This window comes from Saimiri boliviensis, chromosome 14, assembly GCF_048565385.1.
Source record: "Saimiri boliviensis isolate mSaiBol1 chromosome 14, mSaiBol1.pri, whole genome shotgun sequence".
Classification (NCBI taxonomy): domain Eukaryota; kingdom Metazoa; phylum Chordata; class Mammalia; order Primates; family Cebidae; genus Saimiri; species Saimiri boliviensis.
In genome coordinates, this window is record NC_133462.1 from 2,251,529 (window position 1) to 2,272,712 (window position 21,184).

Below are 21,184 nucleotides of genomic sequence, written 5' to 3' on the forward strand. Positions count from 1 at the left end.
TGTGATTGTTTTAATTTGCAATTCCCTAATGACAAATGACGATAATATGATGGTAAGCATCTTTTCCTGTGCTTATTTACCATCTGTATATCCTCTTTTCTGGTTTTTGTTAGATCTTTTGCCCATTTTTCAAGTGAGTTGTTTTCTTATTGTTGAGTTTTATGAGTTCTTTGTATATTTTGTATGTAAGTCCTTTAGCAGCTATGTATTTTGAAAATACTTCCCCCCAGTGGTGGTTTGTCTTTTAAGTGTAACAGGATTTTTCACAGCAGTTTTTTGTTTGCTTTTTGAGACAGTGGTATGATCTCAGCTCACTGCAACCTCCGTTTCCTGGGTTTAGGCATTCTTTTCCCTCAGCCTCTGAGTAGCTGGGATTACAGGTGCCTACCACCACACCCAGTTAATTTTTTATATTTTTAGTAGAGACAGGGTTTCACCATGTTGGCCAGGTTGGTCTCAATCTCCTGGCCTCAGATGATCCACTCACCTTGGTTTTCCAAAGTTCTGTGATTACAGGCATGAGCCACCAGGCTCAGCCCACAAAGCAGTTTTTAATTTTAATGAACAGCTTATAAGTTTTTTCTTTTATGGATTGTGCTTTTATTTTTATTATTCTGGATTGTGCTTTTCAATCTTGCATTTAAAAACTCATTGCTAAAATGAAGGTCACCTAGATTTTCTCCTGTTACTTTCTAGGAGTTTTATAATTTTACATTTTTACATTTAAGTCTATGATCCATTTTAAGTTAATTTTGTGAAAAATGTCTGTGTCTGTTTTTTGCATTCAGATATCCCATTGTTCCAGCACTGTTTTTTGAAAAGACTCTTCTTTCTCCATTAAGTTGCCTTTGCTTCTTTGACAAAGATCAGCTGACTACATTGATGTACATCTATTTCTGGGGTCTCTATTCTGTTCCATTGCTCCATCTCTACTCTTTAGGCCAGGCGTCCCCAAACTACGGCCCGTGGACTGCATCCGGCCCCCCGCCGCACTTCAGGAAGGGGCACCTCTTTCATTGGTGGTCAGTGAGAGGAGCACAGTATGTGGCGACCCTCCAACGGTCTGAGGGACAGTGAACTGGCACCTGTGTAAAAAGTTTGGGGACGCCTGGTGTAGATCAATGTGTGTGTGCTTCTTTTTAATAAAGAAAACAAATCTTTCAGTGGGAACAAAGGAATACATGGCTAGTTCCTATATGCAAGGTGTTTTATTAGAACAAAATTAAGATGGAATAAATATGTGTGCACACGTTACAGGATTTTTTTTTTTTTTTTTTTTTTTTTTTTTTTTTTTTGAGACGGAGTTTCGCTCTTGTTACCCAGGCTGGAGTGCAATGGCGCGATCTCTGCTCACCACAACCTCCACCTCCTGGGTTCAGGCAATTCTCCTGCCTCAGCCTCCTGAGTAGCTGGGATTACAGGCACGCGCCACCATGCCCAGCTAATTTTTTGTATTTTTAGTAGAGACGGGGTTTCACCATGTTGACCAGGATGGTCTCGATCTCTTGACCTCGTGATCCACCCGCCTTGGCCTCCCAAAGTGCTGGGATTACAGGCTTGAGCCACCGCGCCCGGCCCGATTGTTTGTTTTTGAGGAAACGTCTTGCTCTGTCACCCAGCATTCCTTGCCCTCTGGCCCTTCCAGGGGGCAATTCATTGTGGTTTTGATATGCATTTCCCTAATGACTAATGACATTGAGCATCTTTTCATAGACTGGGTGGCTTAAACAACGGACATTTATTTTCTCACAGTTCTGGAGACTAAAAGTCCAAGATCAAGGTGCTGGCAGGGCTGGTTCCTGGTGAGATCTCTCCTCTTGGCTTGCAGATGGCAGCATTCTTATTGTGTCCTTACATGGCATTTCCTCTGTGCACATGTGGAGAGAGACAGAGGTCTGGTGTCTCTTCCTCTTACAACGACACTAGTCCTGTGGGATTAGGCTTAACTTAACCTTAGTTTCTTAAAGGCCTTATGTCCAAATACAGTCACTTTGGGGTTTAGGACTTCGACAAGTAAATTTGGTGATGGTGGTGGTGGGAACACAATTCAGAAGTGAATTCACAGTTCAATTCACAGTGACTATTGTGAATAAAGTATGAAATTTAACCAGCATTCCACTTTAGCAATGCATCAAAATAGTCTCTAAATAGTCTCTGAATTTTGAGCCATCTTAATCCCTATGACTTCAAACAGTGTAAGACATTTTTCAACAATAACACATGAAATCCCTTAGTTGAATTTTTTGCTTTAATGCTAAAAGTTCAACAGCTAAACTTTAAATTATTAAAAGCAGTTAGATACCAGTATTAGATATACCTTTTGGAGTCAGCATTCTCCATCCTCTTTAAATTGTCATTATCCAGAATCCTAGACCTCTATTCATCCCAGGTGACTACAATTAATAATAACCAGGCGTTTGCTCATTGTACACCATGAGTTGCTTTACAGGTTAGAAAATAAGTCTTATTTGCCCCATCTCATCCAAAAAGCAACTCCCAATACCTAATTTTCCAAAGATTCTAATGCCTATTACCCAATCTTCACACCAAATTCTGTATGATTATTTCTTTAATTGCAAGCAACTGACCAACTGGAGGCAAAAATCAAGTGCTGGAAAGATAATGGGTAGTCTGAGGAATTACAGTCTTAGAAAGTACAGAAACTGAGTGATTCCAAAAGAATAACTGTATCCATTTTTAGAGAGTTGTCATTGGATGACACAGACCCAAATGCCTTTTGAAATTCAGAGACGATTTTACTGGCCACATCCATCAGAACCATATGGTAGGGTATTGCCAGTTACTCAAAAGAAAGGATGAGATGGTGCAGCCAAGAGGAAGAGGCAAGTGAAGCTGGGCAGACAAAAACAGATGCCTACTATAATATATATTTTTATTTTTATTTTTGATACTATGAGTCTATACTACAATACAGGTCTGCAATTTTTCATTTAGTATACACAGCTATCTTTCTCTGACTATACACATTTATATTTTTTTCAACAGCTGCATAATTCCAATTGAATGGATATATACCATAATTAATTTATTCATTATCCTGATTGGAACTTAGGTTGTTTAATAGTTTACCATTAATTTTTTTTGCCACTAATACATTTATCTATCTTTGTATATGTTGGTTTCCAAGGAATATTAATTCAAAGGGTATATACATAAAACAATAGACATAGAATCAACAATGAAATTGCCTTGTTTACACATATTCACCAATACTGGATGTTATCCATTGATTAGTCTTTTGGGGAAAAAGTAGATAATCACTTTAATTTGCATTTCCTTGATTTCTAGTGATATTGGATAATTTTCATTAACTGCTTTTATTTCATCTTTTGTGAATGGGCCATTAGTTTTGTCCATTTTTCTAAGTGGCAGAGTGTTATTGGTTTGTAATAGTACTTTGAATATAATGAATTAGGGTTCTTTGTTATATTTGTTGCAAACATTTTGTGTCAGTCTCGCATTCATCTACTGACTGTGATGTTTTCCACAATATAAAAGTCGAATGTCAGCTTTGGGGTTATGCATTAATGCCTCAAGTCTATTTGAAACCAAGGGTACAGAAATATTATTCTGTTTTTCATGTACGTTAATTTTACATTTAGACCTTTAATCTCTTAGGCCTTTGTTAGTGTGAAAGGTACAGATCTGTACAGATTTGTTTTTGCAGTGAGCTAAGTTTCCCAATGACATCTGATCAAACCACCTTTTCCCCACTACAATGAAAAATACTTTTCATTTTATATAAGGGGAGTCTGAAAGTTCCACATTCTCTCATGAGACTACCCATCCCCTAACCACTATGGTTCTATCAGCAGAAGTGAAGAGGGAGCCCCAAGTTCCATTTTCTAGCATTCATGTACTCTGGATAAGAGCTTTCCTCACACGGCCCTGTATACTGCCACGGGAAGCAGTTAAGAGGGAACCCAAGAGGTCTGGGTGCTTCAGTTTAAAAAAAAAAAGTACTCTTCCAGGGATAAACATTACTACAAAAGAACACAGAATTCCTCTTCGAGGTGATGAAAATGTTCTAAAATTGACCGTGGTGATGGTTGCACAACTCTGTGAATGAACTAAAAGCTGTAAGTTGTACACTTTAAGTGGAGCTTTGGGGCTCCCTCTTCACTTCTGCTGATGGATACAGAGAGGATAGGGCAGGGGTCCCCAAACTTTTTACACAGGGGGCCAGTTCACTGTCCCTCAGACCGTTGGAGGGCCGGACTATGCAAGGTGTGATACCCTTCACAGCCAGCGCTGCTGCCTCCACTATCCCAGACAGCGGTATACAGTGTCACAGGCGCAGCACTGCCTCTAGTGCTGTATACAGGGATGGCGGTGATCACCCTGTGACACTGTGTATACAGCGTCCTGGACATCTGCAGCAGTGGTGGGCCTCTTCTGTGGGAAGCCCACTGCTGCATGTTTCCCCTATTATAAGACACCTCCTAAAAATAAGACGGCCCCCGTCTTTTGGGGGTAAAATTAATATAAGACAGGGTCTTATAATAGTGGAAACACGATGTGTAGTAATGTGGGGGGAGACTTTTGGGCAAAGGGAGGTTATAGGGGCCATTATGATGTTGTACATTTGGGGGAGTGTGGGGGCCACTCTACTGTGTAGTAATGGTTATAGTGCTTTGCCTTTCTTCCTACTTCTGCTGTTATTTCACACTGCTTCCGGTGATGTGGGGCCCACCACTGCTGCAGATGTCCAGGACGCTGTATACACAGTGTCACAGGGTGATCACCTTCCAACAGCCTCTAAATCAACATTTATATGAGTGAACGTAACTGCCACAATCTCTGCTAAACCATCAATCCTCCCTTCCTCCAACACTCAAAGCATCATAATATCTGTCTTGAGATTATCATGACTGTTTTCATTATGCCTTTTGTGTCTCACAGTTACCTCTAGTTCCTCCCTCATCCTCTGTCTCTAACCCACATATTCTGGGGATAGTAAGGTGCCTGATCCAGCACTCCCTAGCTTCTTTTTTAGACCCTTTGTCTTTATGGGACATACTATATATTTATCACAAGGCATGTATTTAATTTTTTCTTTTCTACTAGATCTGTAAGAGCACACATTTTTGTCCATTTTGTACCTTGTTGTATCCCCCAGCACCTAAAACAGTGTGACACATTAGCAAATGTTCAATTAGTATTAGTACTACATTCCCAGTGTAAACTACATTCCTTGCTAAAATCAAAATTCTACAGATGATCCAAATTAGCTTCTCAACTAAAAAATATATTGGAGATTTTTATTGGAATGTTATTTTTATTTGAATATCCATGAATTTACAAATTTAACTTAGAAATATCTTTATCAGACTTTCTATACAGAGACATGTCTAGCCTTCCTATTTTTTAATGTTTTGAAAATAAGTTTAAGTTGTAACATCTACATTCAGAAGCTAATTGCAGTGTACATATTTTTATGTTTTGGCATGTCTTGTCAATCTCAAGGATGAAGATGGAAAGTTTGCATTTTGTTTTATGCTAGGACTATTTAAACACCACAGAAATTGCCTGTGGTACTTTTACAAAAGTGAAAGTATTGAACTACCCTTTTCAGTTTGTTTCATAGCTATTAATCTATTCACGTTCTTTGGCTTGTTATTTTTACTACTCCTCCCTGGGTTAGTGGTTAGTTCTACATTTCTGCATTCTACCAAATGCTTTTGTTCTTTTTAAATTTTTCTTCCAGCCTGGCTCTGCTGCCCAGGCTGGAATTGCAGTTGTGTGATCATGACTCACTGCAGCCTCTGCCTCCTGGCTCCAATGATCCTCCTGTCTCAGCCTCCTGAGTAGCTAGGACTACAGGTGTGCACCATTATGCCTGGCTAATTTTTGTGTTTTTTTTTGTAGAGATAAGATTTCACCATGTCACTCAGGCTGATCTCAAACCCCTGAGCTCAAGCTATCTGCCTGCCTTGGCCTCCCAAAGTGCTGGGACTACAGGCATGAGCCACCACGCCCAGCTAAAAGCTTTTTTTCTAATTGGCTGATTCTCTCTTCTCAGTGTCAGGTCAAGTGAGAGTTCCTCATCAACAATGTCACAGAGGGAGTGATGAGCTACCATGTTACCTTGTGTACCATACATCTTTAAATTCTGAGTTTGTTCATTTCCTTCTCTCTACCAGGAAAGTATATTCTTCTGTCTGCTCTAAAATCTTAGTCTTGACTTACTGGTTTGGTATGCTTGTGGCTTAATATGATAGTTTATAAGGAAACCTTTACCTTATGACTAGCAATTATTTAGCACTAGCTATATACCAAATAGTGTGCGCTAAATCCTTAAAATGGATTAGTTAATATATTTTTCAAATCAAATGTTTTAAATGAGAAGGTAACATAAATATGTATTTTTATTTTTCAAAGATTAGGCTGCCTACAATGTTAAACATGTACTTGATAGGAGCAAAAGGGGCAAGAGTTACACTATTGCAGAAATCCAGATGAGATGGTTGCATCTTGGACTATGATGATGCGACATGTGCTGGAAAAAAAGCAGATGGATTCTAGAGGCATTTACAAGATTGAATCTATAGGACTTGGTGGTATGGGAGGGCAGAGGAGAGAATAACTGATAACTCCCCAGTATGAATTCGCTGATGATGTGCAAGGTGTACACTCTGCCTGAAGGCTTTTCCACATTCTTTACACTCATAGGGCCTTTCTCCAGTATGAATTCTCTTATGTAGCGTAAGATGGGCTACCTGGCTGAAGGCTTTGCTACATTCTTTACACTCATAAGGTTTCTCTCCTGTATGAATTCTCTGATGTAGAGTAAGGGATTTACGATGGCTAAAGGCTTTCCCACAAACATTACATTCATAAGGTTTCTCACCAGTATGACATCTCTGATGACAAATCAGGGATGCCCTCTGTCTGAATGCCTTCCCACATTCAAGACATTCATATGGTCTTTTGCCAGTGTGGAGTCTCTGATGCTGAACAAGATATGAGCCATCACTAAAGGCCTTCCCACATTCGATACATTCATAAGGCTTCTCACCACTATGAACTCTCTGGTGCTGAACAAGGTGTGCAATCTGACTGAAGGCCTTACCACATTCCTTACATTCATAAGGTTTCTCCCCAGTGTGTATTTTCTGATGTTGTACAAGGTGTGCATTCTGGCTGAAGGTTTTGCTGCATTCCTTACATTCATAAGGTTTCTCTCCAGTATGAATTCTCTGATGATGAGCAAGATGCGTGCTCTGCCGGAACGCTTTCCCACATTCCTTACATTCATAGGGTTTCTCTCCAGTATGAACTCTTTGATGAAGAGTAAGAGACCCACGATGGCTGAAGGCTTTCTCACAGATACTGCATTCATAAGGTTTCTCTCCTGTATGAATTCTCTGATGTACTGTCAGAGATGAGCCATGGCTAAAAGCCTTCCCACACACATTACATTTATAAGGTCTCTCTCCGGTATGAATTCTCTTATGCTGAATAAGCCCTATGTGATCAGTGAAAGCCTTTCCACAATCAATGCAGTCAAAGGGTTTCTCTCCAGTATGATAATATCGCCGATGACGTATAAGAGAAGCATTTTGCCTGAAAGCTTTCCCACAGTCAATACATTCATAGGGTCTTTTCCCAGTGTGAATCCTTCGATGATGAGCTAGGGATGAACAATCACTAAAAGCCTTCCCACATTCAATACATTCATAGGGTTTTTCTCCAGTGTGAACCCTCTGATGTTGAGCAAGGTGTGCAAGCTGGCTGAATGCTTTATTACACTGCTTACACTGATAAGGTTTCTCTCCAGTATGAACTCTCTGGTGTTGAACAAGATGAGCATTCTGGCTGAAGGCTTTCCCACATTCAGTACATTCAAATGGTTTTTCTCCTGTGTGTATTCTCTGATGTTGAGCAAGGTGGGCACTCTGGCTAAAGGCCTTTCCACATTCAATACATCCATAGGGTTTCTCTCCAGTATGAATTCTTTGGTGAAGAGTAAGGGTTGAGATTTTGCTGAACATTTTCTCACAGTCATTACATTTTAAAAGTTTCTTTTCTCCACAGTCTTGCTTGTGTTTTTTCACAAATGAATGTATTTTTAGACTTTTCTTATCTGTATGAAAATGAAATGTTTTCTTTTCCATGGGAAACACCTGTTTTATATAAGATAATGTATTCAGGTGAAAATCTATCCCAGATTTGTTGAAGTGGTCTCTTTTTTCCATAAGAGTATCTGTATGAGTAATGGTCTCTTGTCTAAAATGTGTCTTCTGATTTACAAGCTCCCTCTCAAACAGGTCTTCACATTTCCAGCTTTTCCCTAATGTTGAGCATTCAAGGTTATAACTTGTAAATCCTTCCATTATTATTGTGGGGGGTAATTTTTCTTCATAAATATCCTGATTTGGAGATAATGACTTGGTCACCCACACATACTCCAAGTCTGAAAGATATTTAGAAAGCAAATGTCTCCTTTATTAAATGCTAAAATGGAAACTTCAAAAATGAGAATGCGGATCACATAGTTATTGAAACCCACAAGCAGAGGTACATGTTTTATAGTTCTTATATAAGATTTAGTGATACAACCATCCTTGTACTGCTATAATAAATCCTCACTGGTCATGGTATACTATTTTAAGATTTTGAACCAATATTGGTATTTGAGGTTTGAGTCTAATTTCCCTTTTTGGTGCTATTATGGTAGATATTGGTATCATAGGATATGCTATATTGATAAATATATTTTAAGCTCTCCTTCTATTCTCTATCTCAGAACAATTTAAACAACATTGGTGAATTTTTTTCCTTAAACAACTATTTGTGAATGTAGCTTCTTTTCTTGGGGGAGGCAGTTTCTATACAACATTCAACATTTCTTTGATGGTAACTACTTGTTTAAATTTTATAGCTCCTCTTGGTATTAGTTACAGTAACCTACATTTTTATACTCTCCTAGAATGTAATCTATTTTTTCAAATTATTTACAGAGAGTTGAGGAAAAGAGATTCATACGATTCTTTTAAATTCTTATACATGTGCTTATTTATAATTATTTTGTTTTTGTGTTTTCTCTCATTTGTCCTTACAGTTTATATATTGTATTGGTTTTCTAATGAAGTATGTACAATACTTGATTTATTTTCACTAGAGCTACTGTTTCTAATTCATTTATTCCTACTTTTATTTCTAGAAGTATAAATCACAACATATAACTTATCCAGATTTTCCTTAAATTCATTTTGTTCTAATATTGTGAATTGGATGCTTACTGATTTTAATTATTTCTTATTTATTAATGTACATAGTTAGGACCACAAGTGACCCTCAATCCTCTTCTTGAAACTATAAGAACTGAAAGTAGGGCCAGGTGTGGTGTGCAATCCTGTAGTCCTAGCTACTCAAGAAGCTGAGGTGGGAGTATTGCTTGAGCCCAAAAGTTTAACTCCAGCCTGGGTAACATTGCAAGATCCTGTCTCTAATTTCAAAAATTAAATTAAATTAAATGAAGAAGAACCAAAAGTAGGAAAAGTCTATGCTTCAGGCCACAGACTAAACCAGGACCATCTCGTTTGAGGTTCTTTTCTTTGCAATATATTTCTGTCATCTCCATCTCTTATCTAGTTTTCTAAATCAGCGAAACAGCTACAAAGCAAGGCCAGAAAATTTTTTTTAAAAAACTGAATAATACGCCCTGGGCCAAAAATCCCAGTGAGTACAATGTAAGAGGGGAAATGATGAACACAGGGAAAATAAGTAATATTCATAAGCTAATTTCTTCTTCTTTCATAAGGGTATCAGAAGATAACGTTTGGAATTTCAAGCAGAAATATTCTAGAAGATTTAAAAATATATAAATACATAAAGGTAACAACTTGTAGAACTAAAAGCTTTTCTAATTCAAAGCATGGGGTGGTGTAAAGAAGACAGTGAGAAAAACAGACCCAATAAACAACAAAACAAGAATAAATAACAAAAGAAATACAAAAGAGAAAAAGGCAGAAAGAACACAGCTGTAATACATGTTAACTCAATCTACTCACCTTTTAAAGAAAGGGAAATATTTAAAAACAGTTCAAAAAAACTAAACATCCATTTGTCTAAAGCATTCAGAAATGTTTGAAATCAGGGATGACGACAACACTATGGTGCTTGAGCAGAATTAGGTAAACATCGGTAAAGCAAGAACTTCGACCCTGGTATGCATAAGAAATCAGTAAAGGTAAAGCAGGTATGTTACACCAGTAGGGAAGAGAATAACCATTCAAAAATTGGTGTTAGAAGAATAAGTTTCAATTTCAGAGGGAGTTTGAGAGGTGTCTTCCAACACTTTTCAGAGAGAAGAACATGTTGAGAACAGTTTATCTCTGGGTATCCTGCACTTACCTGAGCACAGGCCTCTGGTCATCTCTCCTTTTATCACCCAAGGGTCTTTCTCTTGCTCCAGTAAGGAGATCACATCTGGTTTAGCAATGCAAAGACCTGCATGTAAAAAAAGATATAAAAATTGCCTATGCTGTGGAAGACTGTGGGAAATTCTGGTAACAGCATAAAAGACTACTAAGTAATGAAGAGGTAGAAGGAGGAAGATACTCTTACCCACTGAAACTAGGTTCCTGTAGTTTTCTAACATCACTTTTTTGTACAAACTTCTCTGAGCAAGATTCAGCCACTCCCATTCATCTTGGGAAAAGTCTATGGCCACATCTGTGAAAGTCACTGAACCCTAAAATGACACAAATATAATCTTGCTCACTCAGTGTTCACATTCCAATGTGGCTCTAGGGTAAAAGGTTAAGCTGTCCTCACTTTGGGATTAAAAACACTGTGAATAAGTAACTGAACTAAGGGTCTAAATGATCCAGGTCAGGTAAGTTAGTGAACAACTTTTCTGCCTAGTTGTATCGTACAGATTAGGAAAAAGAAAAAATGAGATATTCCTTGCTCTTCAAACATTTGCAATTCTATGGTGGTAAGAATACATTACTAATGAGAAAATGCTGACTACATTCAAAACAGCATATAATCAAGTGCTAATGCAATGCTATTTATGTTGGGAGCTAAATCACTACTCTGTATGGAAAAACTAAAGAGCTCTGGAACTGTGGAAAAAACCTGCAAGGAAGAACACTGACCTGATGAACATAATTTCAATCTCCATAATATTTGCTAAGAAATCTTAGTGTTCTTGAGATGTAAGAGGGATGCCTTAAAAATGAAAGAAAAAAAACGCCTAGCTATAGTTTTTCCTTCTGATACAAAAATATATTTGTATTAGGAGAGAAGAACGCATTTGAAAAGTTGTTTGTTTGTTTACTTATTTATTTAGCTAGCAGAGATGGGGACCTCACTATTTGCCCAGACTGATCTCAAACTCCTGGCCTCTCATAATCCTCCAACCTCAGCCTATCAAAGAGCTGGGATTAAAGGCCTGAGCCACCAAGGCCAAAAGTTGGTTTTTGATAGTCTAATGAGAAGTTATCAGGAGAAATCACAGGACATGAGCACATATCAAGCAACATGTATGTTGTTACATAAGCTCCATTTCCTAACCAACCCACAAGGTGATCCACTGGACTGTTACTGGCAGATTTTCAATTTATTTCATGACTTCACTTATATCAACATCAGAGTTTAAAATAAATACAAGTCATGAATAAATCAGAAAAAAAGGTCAGATTACTCCAATGAATTTGATCTCTAGTACTAACTAGCTGGGTGAGGTTGGCCAAGTTTAACTTCCCTGTGCCTCAGTTTTCCCACCTGAAAAATGGAAATATAGTACTTGCTTCATAGCAGCACTGTGGAAATTAAAAAGAAACAGGTATAAAATGCCTGGCACAATATAACTGCTAATGAATTGTTGCCTGTGATAAGGATGGACAGAAGGGGAAAAAGAAAGAGAAGGAAGAAGAGGCCAAGAAGAATAGGTGAAACATTTAATACTTCAATAATAGTTCTTACATCTTATTTTATCTAACTGTAGTATACTAAATAGTTAAGACATGGTCTCTGAATCTAGATCACCTACATTAAAATACCATTCTATTTAAGCTATTAGCTTTGTTTTTAACCACTGCAGATATTTTTACAAAAGAGAACAGTCTATTGTATTTACATACAATATTTCCCATTTCTATTGCACTTCCTTCACCCAAATGCTCCAAGTCCCCTTCTGGTATAATATCTATCTGAAGAACTCCCTTTAGTGATTCGTATAGAATTCTGGCAATGAATGTTCTTAGTTTTCCTTCCTACAAATAACTTTATTTCATCTGCATTCCTTAGGGCTATTTTCCCTGGACATAGTATTCTAGGTTGATGGTTACTTTCTTTAAGCACTTGTAAAAATGTTCATCTCTCTTCTGGCTCCATGATTTCTGCTAAGAAATCCACAGTCATTCAAATCACTGTTGTTTTATATGTTATGCATCATTTTTCAATGGTTGGTTTTTGAGATTTTTTTTCTTTGTCTTTAGCTTTCAGCACTTTGATTATCAAGTAGAAGGCATCTCTTGCAGTTCTTTCTGTCCACACCATTATCCACTTCCAGGTTTTAAGTCTCTTGAAGGTAAATACACCATGGTCTGATGGTACCTGAAATCTGGTGCTTTTTCTCCAATGTGCCTGCTACCACTTTTTTCTTCTTTCCTTTTTTTTTGAGATAGAGTCTTGTTCTGTTGCCCAGGCTGGAGTGCAGTGGTATGATCTTCGCTTATGGTAACCTCCACCTCCCAGGTCAAGCGATTCTCATGCCTTAGCCTCCCAGATAGCTGGAATTACAGGTGTGCATCACCACACCTGGCTAATTTTTATAATTTTTTAAAATTTTTTTGGTAGGGACAGGGTTTCACCACGTTGGCTAGGCTGGCTGGTCTTGAACTCCTGGCCTCAAGTGATCTACCTACCTCAGCCTCCCAAAGTTCTGGGGTTACAGGTGTGAATCACTGTGTCTGGCCTTTCTGCTACTATTTACTTTACAGAGACCTCAGATAGCTGTTCCAGGCTTGCTGTCCTGGTTTTATAGCAACTTTCAGTGGGAAAAAGAGTAGAGTGTGCATAGTCCATCTTAACGTTCATGACATATTCTGCCACTCTTAAAATATTTTTCTCTGGCAACTGATAATGAATGCTTTTGTTTAAAATGTCTAAATGCTCTAAGAAACAAGTTACCTTGGTAGTGTATGTTTTTGGCATTATACCTAAGAAAAGGTGTCATGCTCTGGCCACAAGCTGTTATGCCTATTATAAAAAAAAAAAAATGGCCAGGCACAGTGGTTCACACCTGTAATACCAGAACTTTGGGAGGCCGAGGCAGGCAGATCACTTGAAGTCAGGAGTTTTGAGACTAGCCTGGCCAACATGGTAAAACTTGGTCTCTACTAAAATTTTTTTTTTAATTAGCCAGGCATGGTGGCACATGCCTGCAATCCCAGCTACTCAGGAGGCTGAGGCAGGAAAATCATTTCAACCTGGGAGGTGGAGGTTGCAGTAAGCTAAGACTGTGCTACTGCACTCTGGCCTGGGTGACAGAGTGAGACTCCATCTCAAAAAAAACACTTAACTACTCCATTTTAAAAAATTTAATTTTCTAAGTTTGTAAATCAAGTTAAATACTTTCTGATAATAAGCAATTTGCTGGTGAAACTAGTTTAGCAGTTTATCTTAATCAGAACATGAACTGTAGCTCTGAAGCTCCTGTTGTTGGCCAAAAAAATAATAAAACTAAAAATGTTCTAGACTAGGGTCAGTTTGAGAAACTCTAACCACAAGGAATGAAAAACTAGGAATTTAGTTAAAGAAATTCATCAGAGATGAGGGCAAAAATTCAACTACAAGGATGATTACTGCAATACTCTATTAATGGCAGATAATTGGCAACAATTTACCTATGGAACAACAAGGGGCTGATTAAACAGATTATGGTATTCATCCTAGAAAGAAAAAAGGAGGTAAAACATTCCTTGGCATTTACAATGCTCATGGCTCCATGGTCAAATGGGGAGGACAAACCTTTGCATACTCTAGTCAGAATGCCAGCAATCCTACCTGTGCCTGCACTTCCTCCATTTCATTCAAGCCATAACTTAGGAATCATTACCTCTGTGAAGTCTCCCCAACCCTTCCTGTCCTCAGGAGTGAGCATGATAGTGCAGGCTATATCCTGCTCAAGGATACCTCACGAAGAAGGCAGGAAGGAGCTAAAATACAGTAGACTTCCTCTTGCCATACTGTATGGTCTGTCACAGAGCTTCACCAGTCCAGAGGAAGGGGCATCTTTTTTTCTAATTCACCCAAGACATTATGACCTTTCCCAACTATTCCACTGTGAGTCTACTCTCTGCTTGCAGCACTTATCACACTGCATAAGCGTTTGTTGCCTTTTCATTTCTCCAACAGATTATAACCTCTCTGAGAATCAGGACTGAGACTTAGGAATTAGGCATGGAAATTTCCTCCAAACGTTGTGCATCTGCCTTGTCAGATGCCTATGAAAAGATTGAGCACAAAGGAAGGACTCAGACTGGTCATTTCTCGAATGAAAAATAAACTGAGTAAAAAGAAGAGAAGAAACCTCTGAGAGGGCACTGGGCTGTGTGAGTCTAACCCTTACTCACAATCCCATCACAGATCAGAAAGGAAAGAAACGGGAAACAGGCCTCAGGGTGGAACTCTTAAGCAGAAAATTTTCAGAAGAAAACAAGTATTACCAAATCCTGAAAAGCAGGACTATTTTAGTGGGGAGAGAGGGAATACTAACTCACCGGGGACATGGCTTTAAGAAGTTTAATTTCTGTCACCTCTCCCTCTTCCTGGCTCTTCATTTGGAGAAGAGCTTTACTCTGGGATTGCAGAGCTGGGGAGGAGAAAGAAGTAGTGAAAATCCAAGTAGCACTAATAGTCTAAGTCTAAAAATGCTTTCTTCCCTTCAGCTCTTTCTGTCCTCACTCACAACCCCCACTCTAACTCCCTCACCCAACAGTCCAGATACTCCTTGGGAAACTTGAAATACACAGCTGGGATTCCCCTCTGCTCTGGGTTTTCAGGATGAGCATAGTATCTCTTGATCCCCTCTCCTCATCAGCCACCAACTCATTAACAACAGATATATTAATACCAGGTGTTCTGTGTGTGTGTGTACATTTTTTTTTCTAAGACAGGGCCTCACTCTGTTGCCCAGGTTGGAGTACAGTGATGTGATCATAACTTACTGCATCCTCAAACTCTGGGCTCAAGTGATTCTCCATCCTAGGCCTTCTTAGTAGCTAGGACTACAGGCAAGTGCCATGCCCAGCTAGTTTTTTGTTTTGTTTTGTTTTGTTTTTTTACTTTATATCGAGATGGAGGTTTCACTATATTGCCTAATTGCTCACTATATTGCTTTAGGTCAGGAGGTAGCAACCTCTTAGAGTTGGGTATCTGGTCAACCTCCTGGCCTCAAGCAATCTTCCTGCCTTGGCTTCCCACAGTGCTGGGATTTCAGGCATGAGCCACCATGTCTGTGCTGCATATATTAATACTCTCTTTAAATCTCCACAATCTTCAAAGGGAATAGAGTATACTGTCACCATTTTACACATGAAAGCTCTGGGAAGACAGGTTTTTTTCACAAGTCACACCAAGTTTGTAAACAATGAAACTCAGTCACCAACCTAGATCTGGCTGATTCTACCACAAAAGTTATTTGCTCAGACACCAGAAAGTAAGTCCTCTGTGTAACTGGCCAGGATTTGTGAAGATTCTATAAGACAAATTCCTTTGGGAATTCCATCTTCCCCAGAGAGAGGCATTCCTTTTGTCACAGCAGAGTCCATGTGACTTTCAGACAACTAAACCAAAAAATCCTCATGAGGCCCAGGATCTCATTTTGCTTTGTTACAAACTACAGTGCTGAAGAAGTGCCTTGACTCCACTAAGCCAAGTTTCCTTAATTAGGAAGAGGACAAAGTATCTGAATTAATTCTGGATTCTTTCATCTAAATTCTACTGCCTTCTCAGAGGATTATCATAATAATGATAAAAATGAACACTTATTACATGGCAGGGTCTATACCAAGTGCTTTACATGCATGAAGTCATTTAATCCTTCTGACAGTATTGTGAGGTATATAATATTACCATCTCCATTCTATGTAAGAACTCAGAGTCATAAAGTTTAAGAAAAAAAAAACCCCAAACCTGTTCAGTGGAGGTTCTGGGATATAAACTTTTCAGTTTTTTAACCCTTTCAGAGTCAGTTTCGTCAACTGTCAAAAGTGGCTAACAAACCTACCTCAGGCAGTAGTTAAGGAGACTACATGACAGTAAGTAAACAGAGGGACTCTCGAGTCAGCCTGTTCTGGATCTGAATCCCGGTTCTTTCACTTACTAGTGATTATTTATCCTCTCCATGCTTCAGTGTCTCCACCTGTAAAAAGGAGGTAAGGTAGTTCTTACTTCTTAATGTTGTAAAGTTTGGTGTTGATACTCCTGAAAGATCTTAGAATTGTGTCTGGCACATAATAAACACTCATTAAACATTAGCTATGACTACTGCATGCATGAAGCGAAACAAGCAAAGAACAATATGGCTAAAAATAGCCCTTCTTCCCCATTTACCTTTTTTTGGGAGTGGGAGGCCAGAGGGGAGGGAGAGTAGCCCAAGGAGTGGGGACATATTCTGTTAGTGACTAGAAGGTGATTAAGCCATAGGAAGGCGGGAATGCCTCGGCATTGCTAGGTGAAGCTGTGAATCTCGCCTTCTTCCCAAGTCCCACCCTACAGTGATACACAGGACAAGGCTCTGACGGATAAAAATCTAAATGTCGAGATCTTCCTTGAAGAGCAGCAGAGTACCCAGAGGTAACGTTATAACGGGTCATGTTCTCTCCGCTGGGCCCTTAGTGACATCCCAAGGACCGAAGTCGAGGGTCTCGTTAGGTGCCTCTGGGCAAGTCAAGGTCCCTGCGTAAACCCAGCTCCACCCTGATGCAAGGAGACGCTCCAAATCTTTGGACTCCTGGGTCCCCCAGCCTTAGAAACCAGGGACATCCTCCTCCAGCACCTGGACCCCGAAGGACAGCACCCAAAACCTCCATGTCCACTCTCGCAGCCACATCCAAGTCATCGGTCACTCTCACCTGGGTACTCAGATCCCATGGTGTCTGCTCCTCGCTGTCCTGCGGACATGGGGCCGTGTCCTCGGTTCCGCCCCCTCCAGATGGGGCCGACAGCAAAGGCTCCAGCAGAAGCCGCCCCGCCCGGGCACCCGCCTCGGGCTCTCGGGCTTTGCCCACACTGGGCTCTACGCAGTCGGTACGGGAGCGGGCGGGGTACGCCTCCTCCGGGACGGTTTCCTGCTCTCGCCCACTGAAAGTGCTTCCCTCACTCCAGCACAGTCCGCCTTCAGCATGCCGGCGGAACGAGCGCTCGGGCGCGGATTCGCGGCCACGCACGGCAGCCAAACACCGGGCCCCGACCACCGCGCGCCCGCGCGCCTCCTCAGCGCCTCACCACACGCTCACCACGTATGGGCACTCACAGCCACCAGGCCACACGCGCACGCTCACGACCGCCGCCCACGCCGCAGCCAGGACACCACCCCCGCCGCGCCCCCGTCTAGCCTCGTCCGCCGCCCCGCCCGGGCCCGCTTTCTCCTCAGCACCGGGCGGGACTCTCACTCGTCTGGCTTCGGGTCCTCTCCGGAAGTGAGCGTGTCCTCCACTGCAATGGCCTCTGGGAAGTGTAGTCCCGGACGGAAGCAGCGTTCAGAAATCGGGCGCCGGGCTTGCCAGAAGCGGAGCCTCTGCAAGCCTGGAGGTCACTGGCCTGTGTCCCCCTCTTGGGCCTCTCTTGGACCTCTCTTGGACCTCCTGGTTGGGTTAGGAGGCCTCTCAGCCCAGATTCTGGGTCCCCGAAGTACAGGCCGCTTCACTGACGCGAACCCCGGCGCCGGGTTTCTGGAAGCCATCGCCAGGCTCCGCGTGTGCAGATGCAGCTGCCAGGCTCAGGAGGCAGACAACCGGCTTCCAGCTCGCAGGCGCGCCCGCCTGTGGTGGGCGGGGCCTCAGGCGTAGGGTGTGCAGGCGCAGGTGCACAGCACTGAAACGCTGTATCCATGACACAGGGCGGGGCTTGGGGCTCGGGAGGAGCCTACGAGATAGAAAAGAGAAGAGATTTAGATATGCCTGCTTTGCACACTTGTGACTTTCTGATGGTGCACGTTCGGGCCTGTTTTATTTCATGCCTACTAGTTACCGCTCTCTGATATAAAGTACGCCCCTCACTTCCCCCCACCCCATTTTCTCTTTCCCTGTTAGAAGGAAGGTTCCAAGAAGGCACAGAGCGTCAGTCCTGTTGAGTTATATTCCCAGTGACTAAAACAGCACATAGTAGGTGCTTAGTTTGTTTTGCTTTTTTAAGAAATCACGAAATTTAGCATTACCAGTCTCATCATGACACGACTTGTTATGGGCTGAATGTGTCAACCCAAAATTAATATGGTGAAACCCTAACCCCTAGTGTGATGACATTAGGACTTGGGGCTTTGAGGAGGTAATTGGATTTAGATTAGGACTTAAGGGTGATGCTCTTATGATGGGGTTAGTGCACTTGTAGCAAAAGAGGAAGGAGGGGTCTCCATGTTTACACAACCACCAAGAAAAGGCCACGTGAGGACACAGCAGGATGTAAGCCATTTATTTGCAAGGGAAGAGAGCCCTCACCAAGAGCTGAATGTGCCAACACTTTGACTTCCCAGCCTCCAGAGCTGTGAAAAATAAAGTTTCTTAGTCAAGTCATTCAGTCTAGGATATTTTGTTATAGCAGCCCCAGCTGACCAAGACACAGCATCACAGATACTGGCTCACCAGAAATTAACTCACCCTCCCAGTCACAATCACTCAAGGCCACACAGTCACATCTGGTCTGGACTCTCCTGGATCCAGTTTACCTCAGACATCATGAGAAAACTAAGTCTAGCTGTGAAGATACTTTCTCTATGAAACAGCAAATGTCATCTTAGAGCTTGTAACATTTTGTGGTTATTTGAATTGGATAAAAATGATATTCTCACTTTAGCTCTGGCATATAAAGAGCTCAGAAGCCTTCATTCTCATTCTCACAACAAAATCATTCAACAAACTGAAAATCAACTTTTCTTAGATCCATCAGAGAACTAAAGATAGAAAGGAAACCAACACCACAAAACACTAAGAAAGAAAAATACAGAAAACCACACCCAAGCTTAGCTTACTTAAAGCAGAAGCCATTGGAGCTATAAACTGGTAGAAACTTTTATTTTATAATTTTGATGAATTGCTGGAGGCTTAGTATGGGCTAACTTGTGAGTTAAAAACTCATAGGGGCCTAATCTTAGATGGGTCCCCACACTTCCCTGAATTTTACCTCAGAAACCCTATCAAATTCTCACAGTGAAGAATGGGGGAAAATCCCAGGGTTTTGGGCAAGGCAAGGAGAACAGTAACCACAGCATTCTCCATAATAAACAACTGCACTCCAAGGAACACTACTTACTAGAGTTGCTGGACCTTGGGGAGAGGCATTTGGCCAGCTCGAGTTCCTCTATAGCCTGTCTGTCTCAGTAAGGCAAGATTTTTAAAAGGCTAAGAAGTGCTTCTGAAGATCACAGTCCAAGGACTCAAGCCCACTAGAAAACTGGTATTTCATAATAAGATTATAGAATGCTTCCCTTCCCACTGTACCTCACTGCCACACTACTGGGGCTCTGGTCAATAACAGTGGATTACAACAGAGAAAGCTGCAAGGCACAAACTCTATTTAAGAAGGAGTTCTTAGGGAAGCCCACAGAAGGAGAAGCATCTCGGACAAAGTAGGCAACATGCAAGAATAGATGGGTAATGTAAGCAGAGTGATGCAAACTGTAAGAAAGAATCAAAAGGAAATCCTAGCAATTGAAAATGCTGTAGCAGATATGAAGAAAACCTTTAACAAAACTGTCAGTAGACCAGACACTCTGAGAAATGAATGAGTGAGCTTGAAGATATGTTAATAGAAATTTGCCAAACTGAACTACAAAGAAAAAAAATGAAAAAAGAAAATTACAAAAAGTGAAATATATGTGTAACTGGAATACCAGAAGGGGAAGAGAGAAAATATTTGAATAATGACTGCGAATTTTCTAAAGTTAATGACAGACATCAGGCCAGTGTGGTTGCTCATACCTGTAATACCAGCACTGTGGGGAGCCAAGGTGGGAGGATTGCTTGAGCCCAGGAGATTGAGACCAGCCTGGGCAACATAGTGAGACCCCATCTTTAAAAAAATACAAAAATTAGCTGGGTATAGTGGTGTACACTTGTAGTCTCAACTACCTGGGAGGCTGAGGTGAGAGGATCGCTTGAGTGAGCTGTTATCCTACCACTGCACTCCATCCTGAGCAACAAAGCAAGACCTAAAGCTGCTATCTGAGAGTACTATTTAACCCCACAAAAGCTCTGTAAAGAGATTAAGGAGATCTGAGAGATTCTTATTCAAATAATCATGCCTCTAAGAAGCTTATCTCAAAGAGATTTGTGGCTGTGGCTTTCGTCTAGTGCAGTGACCCCCAATGAGATTTTCATGAAGCCTACAACATTTTCAGAAGAATCAGTAGAAACTCTACCAACAAGAGTGAGAGGGACAGAGACGGCACAAAATGAAGTGACACCACTAGATTCCTAAAACTCTAGTACTGGGAAGCATGCTAAGAAAGCTATTGAGCTGCAAATGTACTTCAGGACGAAAGGATGATTCAGAGGGCAGAAGCAAGAGTTCAGAGGGCGGATAACTATCCCAGGCCTTGTGACCTAATCAAGAACTTTCTAAACATTTGTCTGGCCAAATTTCAGAACTGCTGTGGAGCAGTGATTCTACTGTGTTGGTTAGGCATGGTGGAGGAGGGGAAGCAGATAGAGGACTTGTTCTTTATTTTTTTTAAGTCTAAAGGTCTGCAGATCAATACCCGTACTTAAGAAACTATATTTTATGGGCCTCATTAGCACCTGTTCCTATGTTAGATTACAAGATTATTGACTTTGAAGTGATCCTGTAATGAGGTGAGACTCTGAGAGGGGCCTTGGAAGGGCTAAGTGAATTTTGCATGTGAAAGGGACACGGATCACTGGAAGTTCGGGACAGAGGGAAGACGGTGATGGAACGCCATTACGATGGCTCTCCAAGTTCCCCACCT

At 40.9% G+C, this 21,184-nt stretch overlaps 1 protein-coding gene across 4 annotated transcripts; it reads right to left on the minus strand.

Moving 5' to 3' along the window:
• Window positions 1-1,190: 1,190 nt before the first annotated feature.
• On the minus strand, window positions 1,191-17,829 carry ZNF470 (zinc finger protein 470). Of its 4 annotated transcripts, none has more exons than XM_074385868.1 (6): window positions 17,115-17,829; window positions 16,364-16,402; window positions 14,760-14,851; window positions 10,594-10,720; window positions 10,381-10,476; window positions 1,191-8,437 (listed from the first exon to the last, which is right to left on the minus strand). In XM_074385868.1, exons 3-6 carry the CDS (start codon window positions 14,817-14,819, stop codon window positions 6,567-6,569), a joined length of 2,154 nt encoding a protein of 717 aa, XP_074241969.1. In that variant the 5' UTR covers window positions 14,820-14,851; window positions 16,364-16,402; window positions 17,115-17,829; the 3' UTR covers window positions 1,191-6,566. The 4 variants fall into 4 exon arrangements, with proteins under 4 accessions (XP_074241969.1, XP_003944075.1, XP_074241970.1 ...); XM_003944026.4 differs by having other exon boundaries at window positions 16,268-16,402; XM_074385869.1 differs by lacking the exon at window positions 14,760-14,851 and having other exon boundaries at window positions 16,268-16,402.
• Between the last annotated feature and the right edge of the window lie 3,355 nt (window positions 17,830-21,184).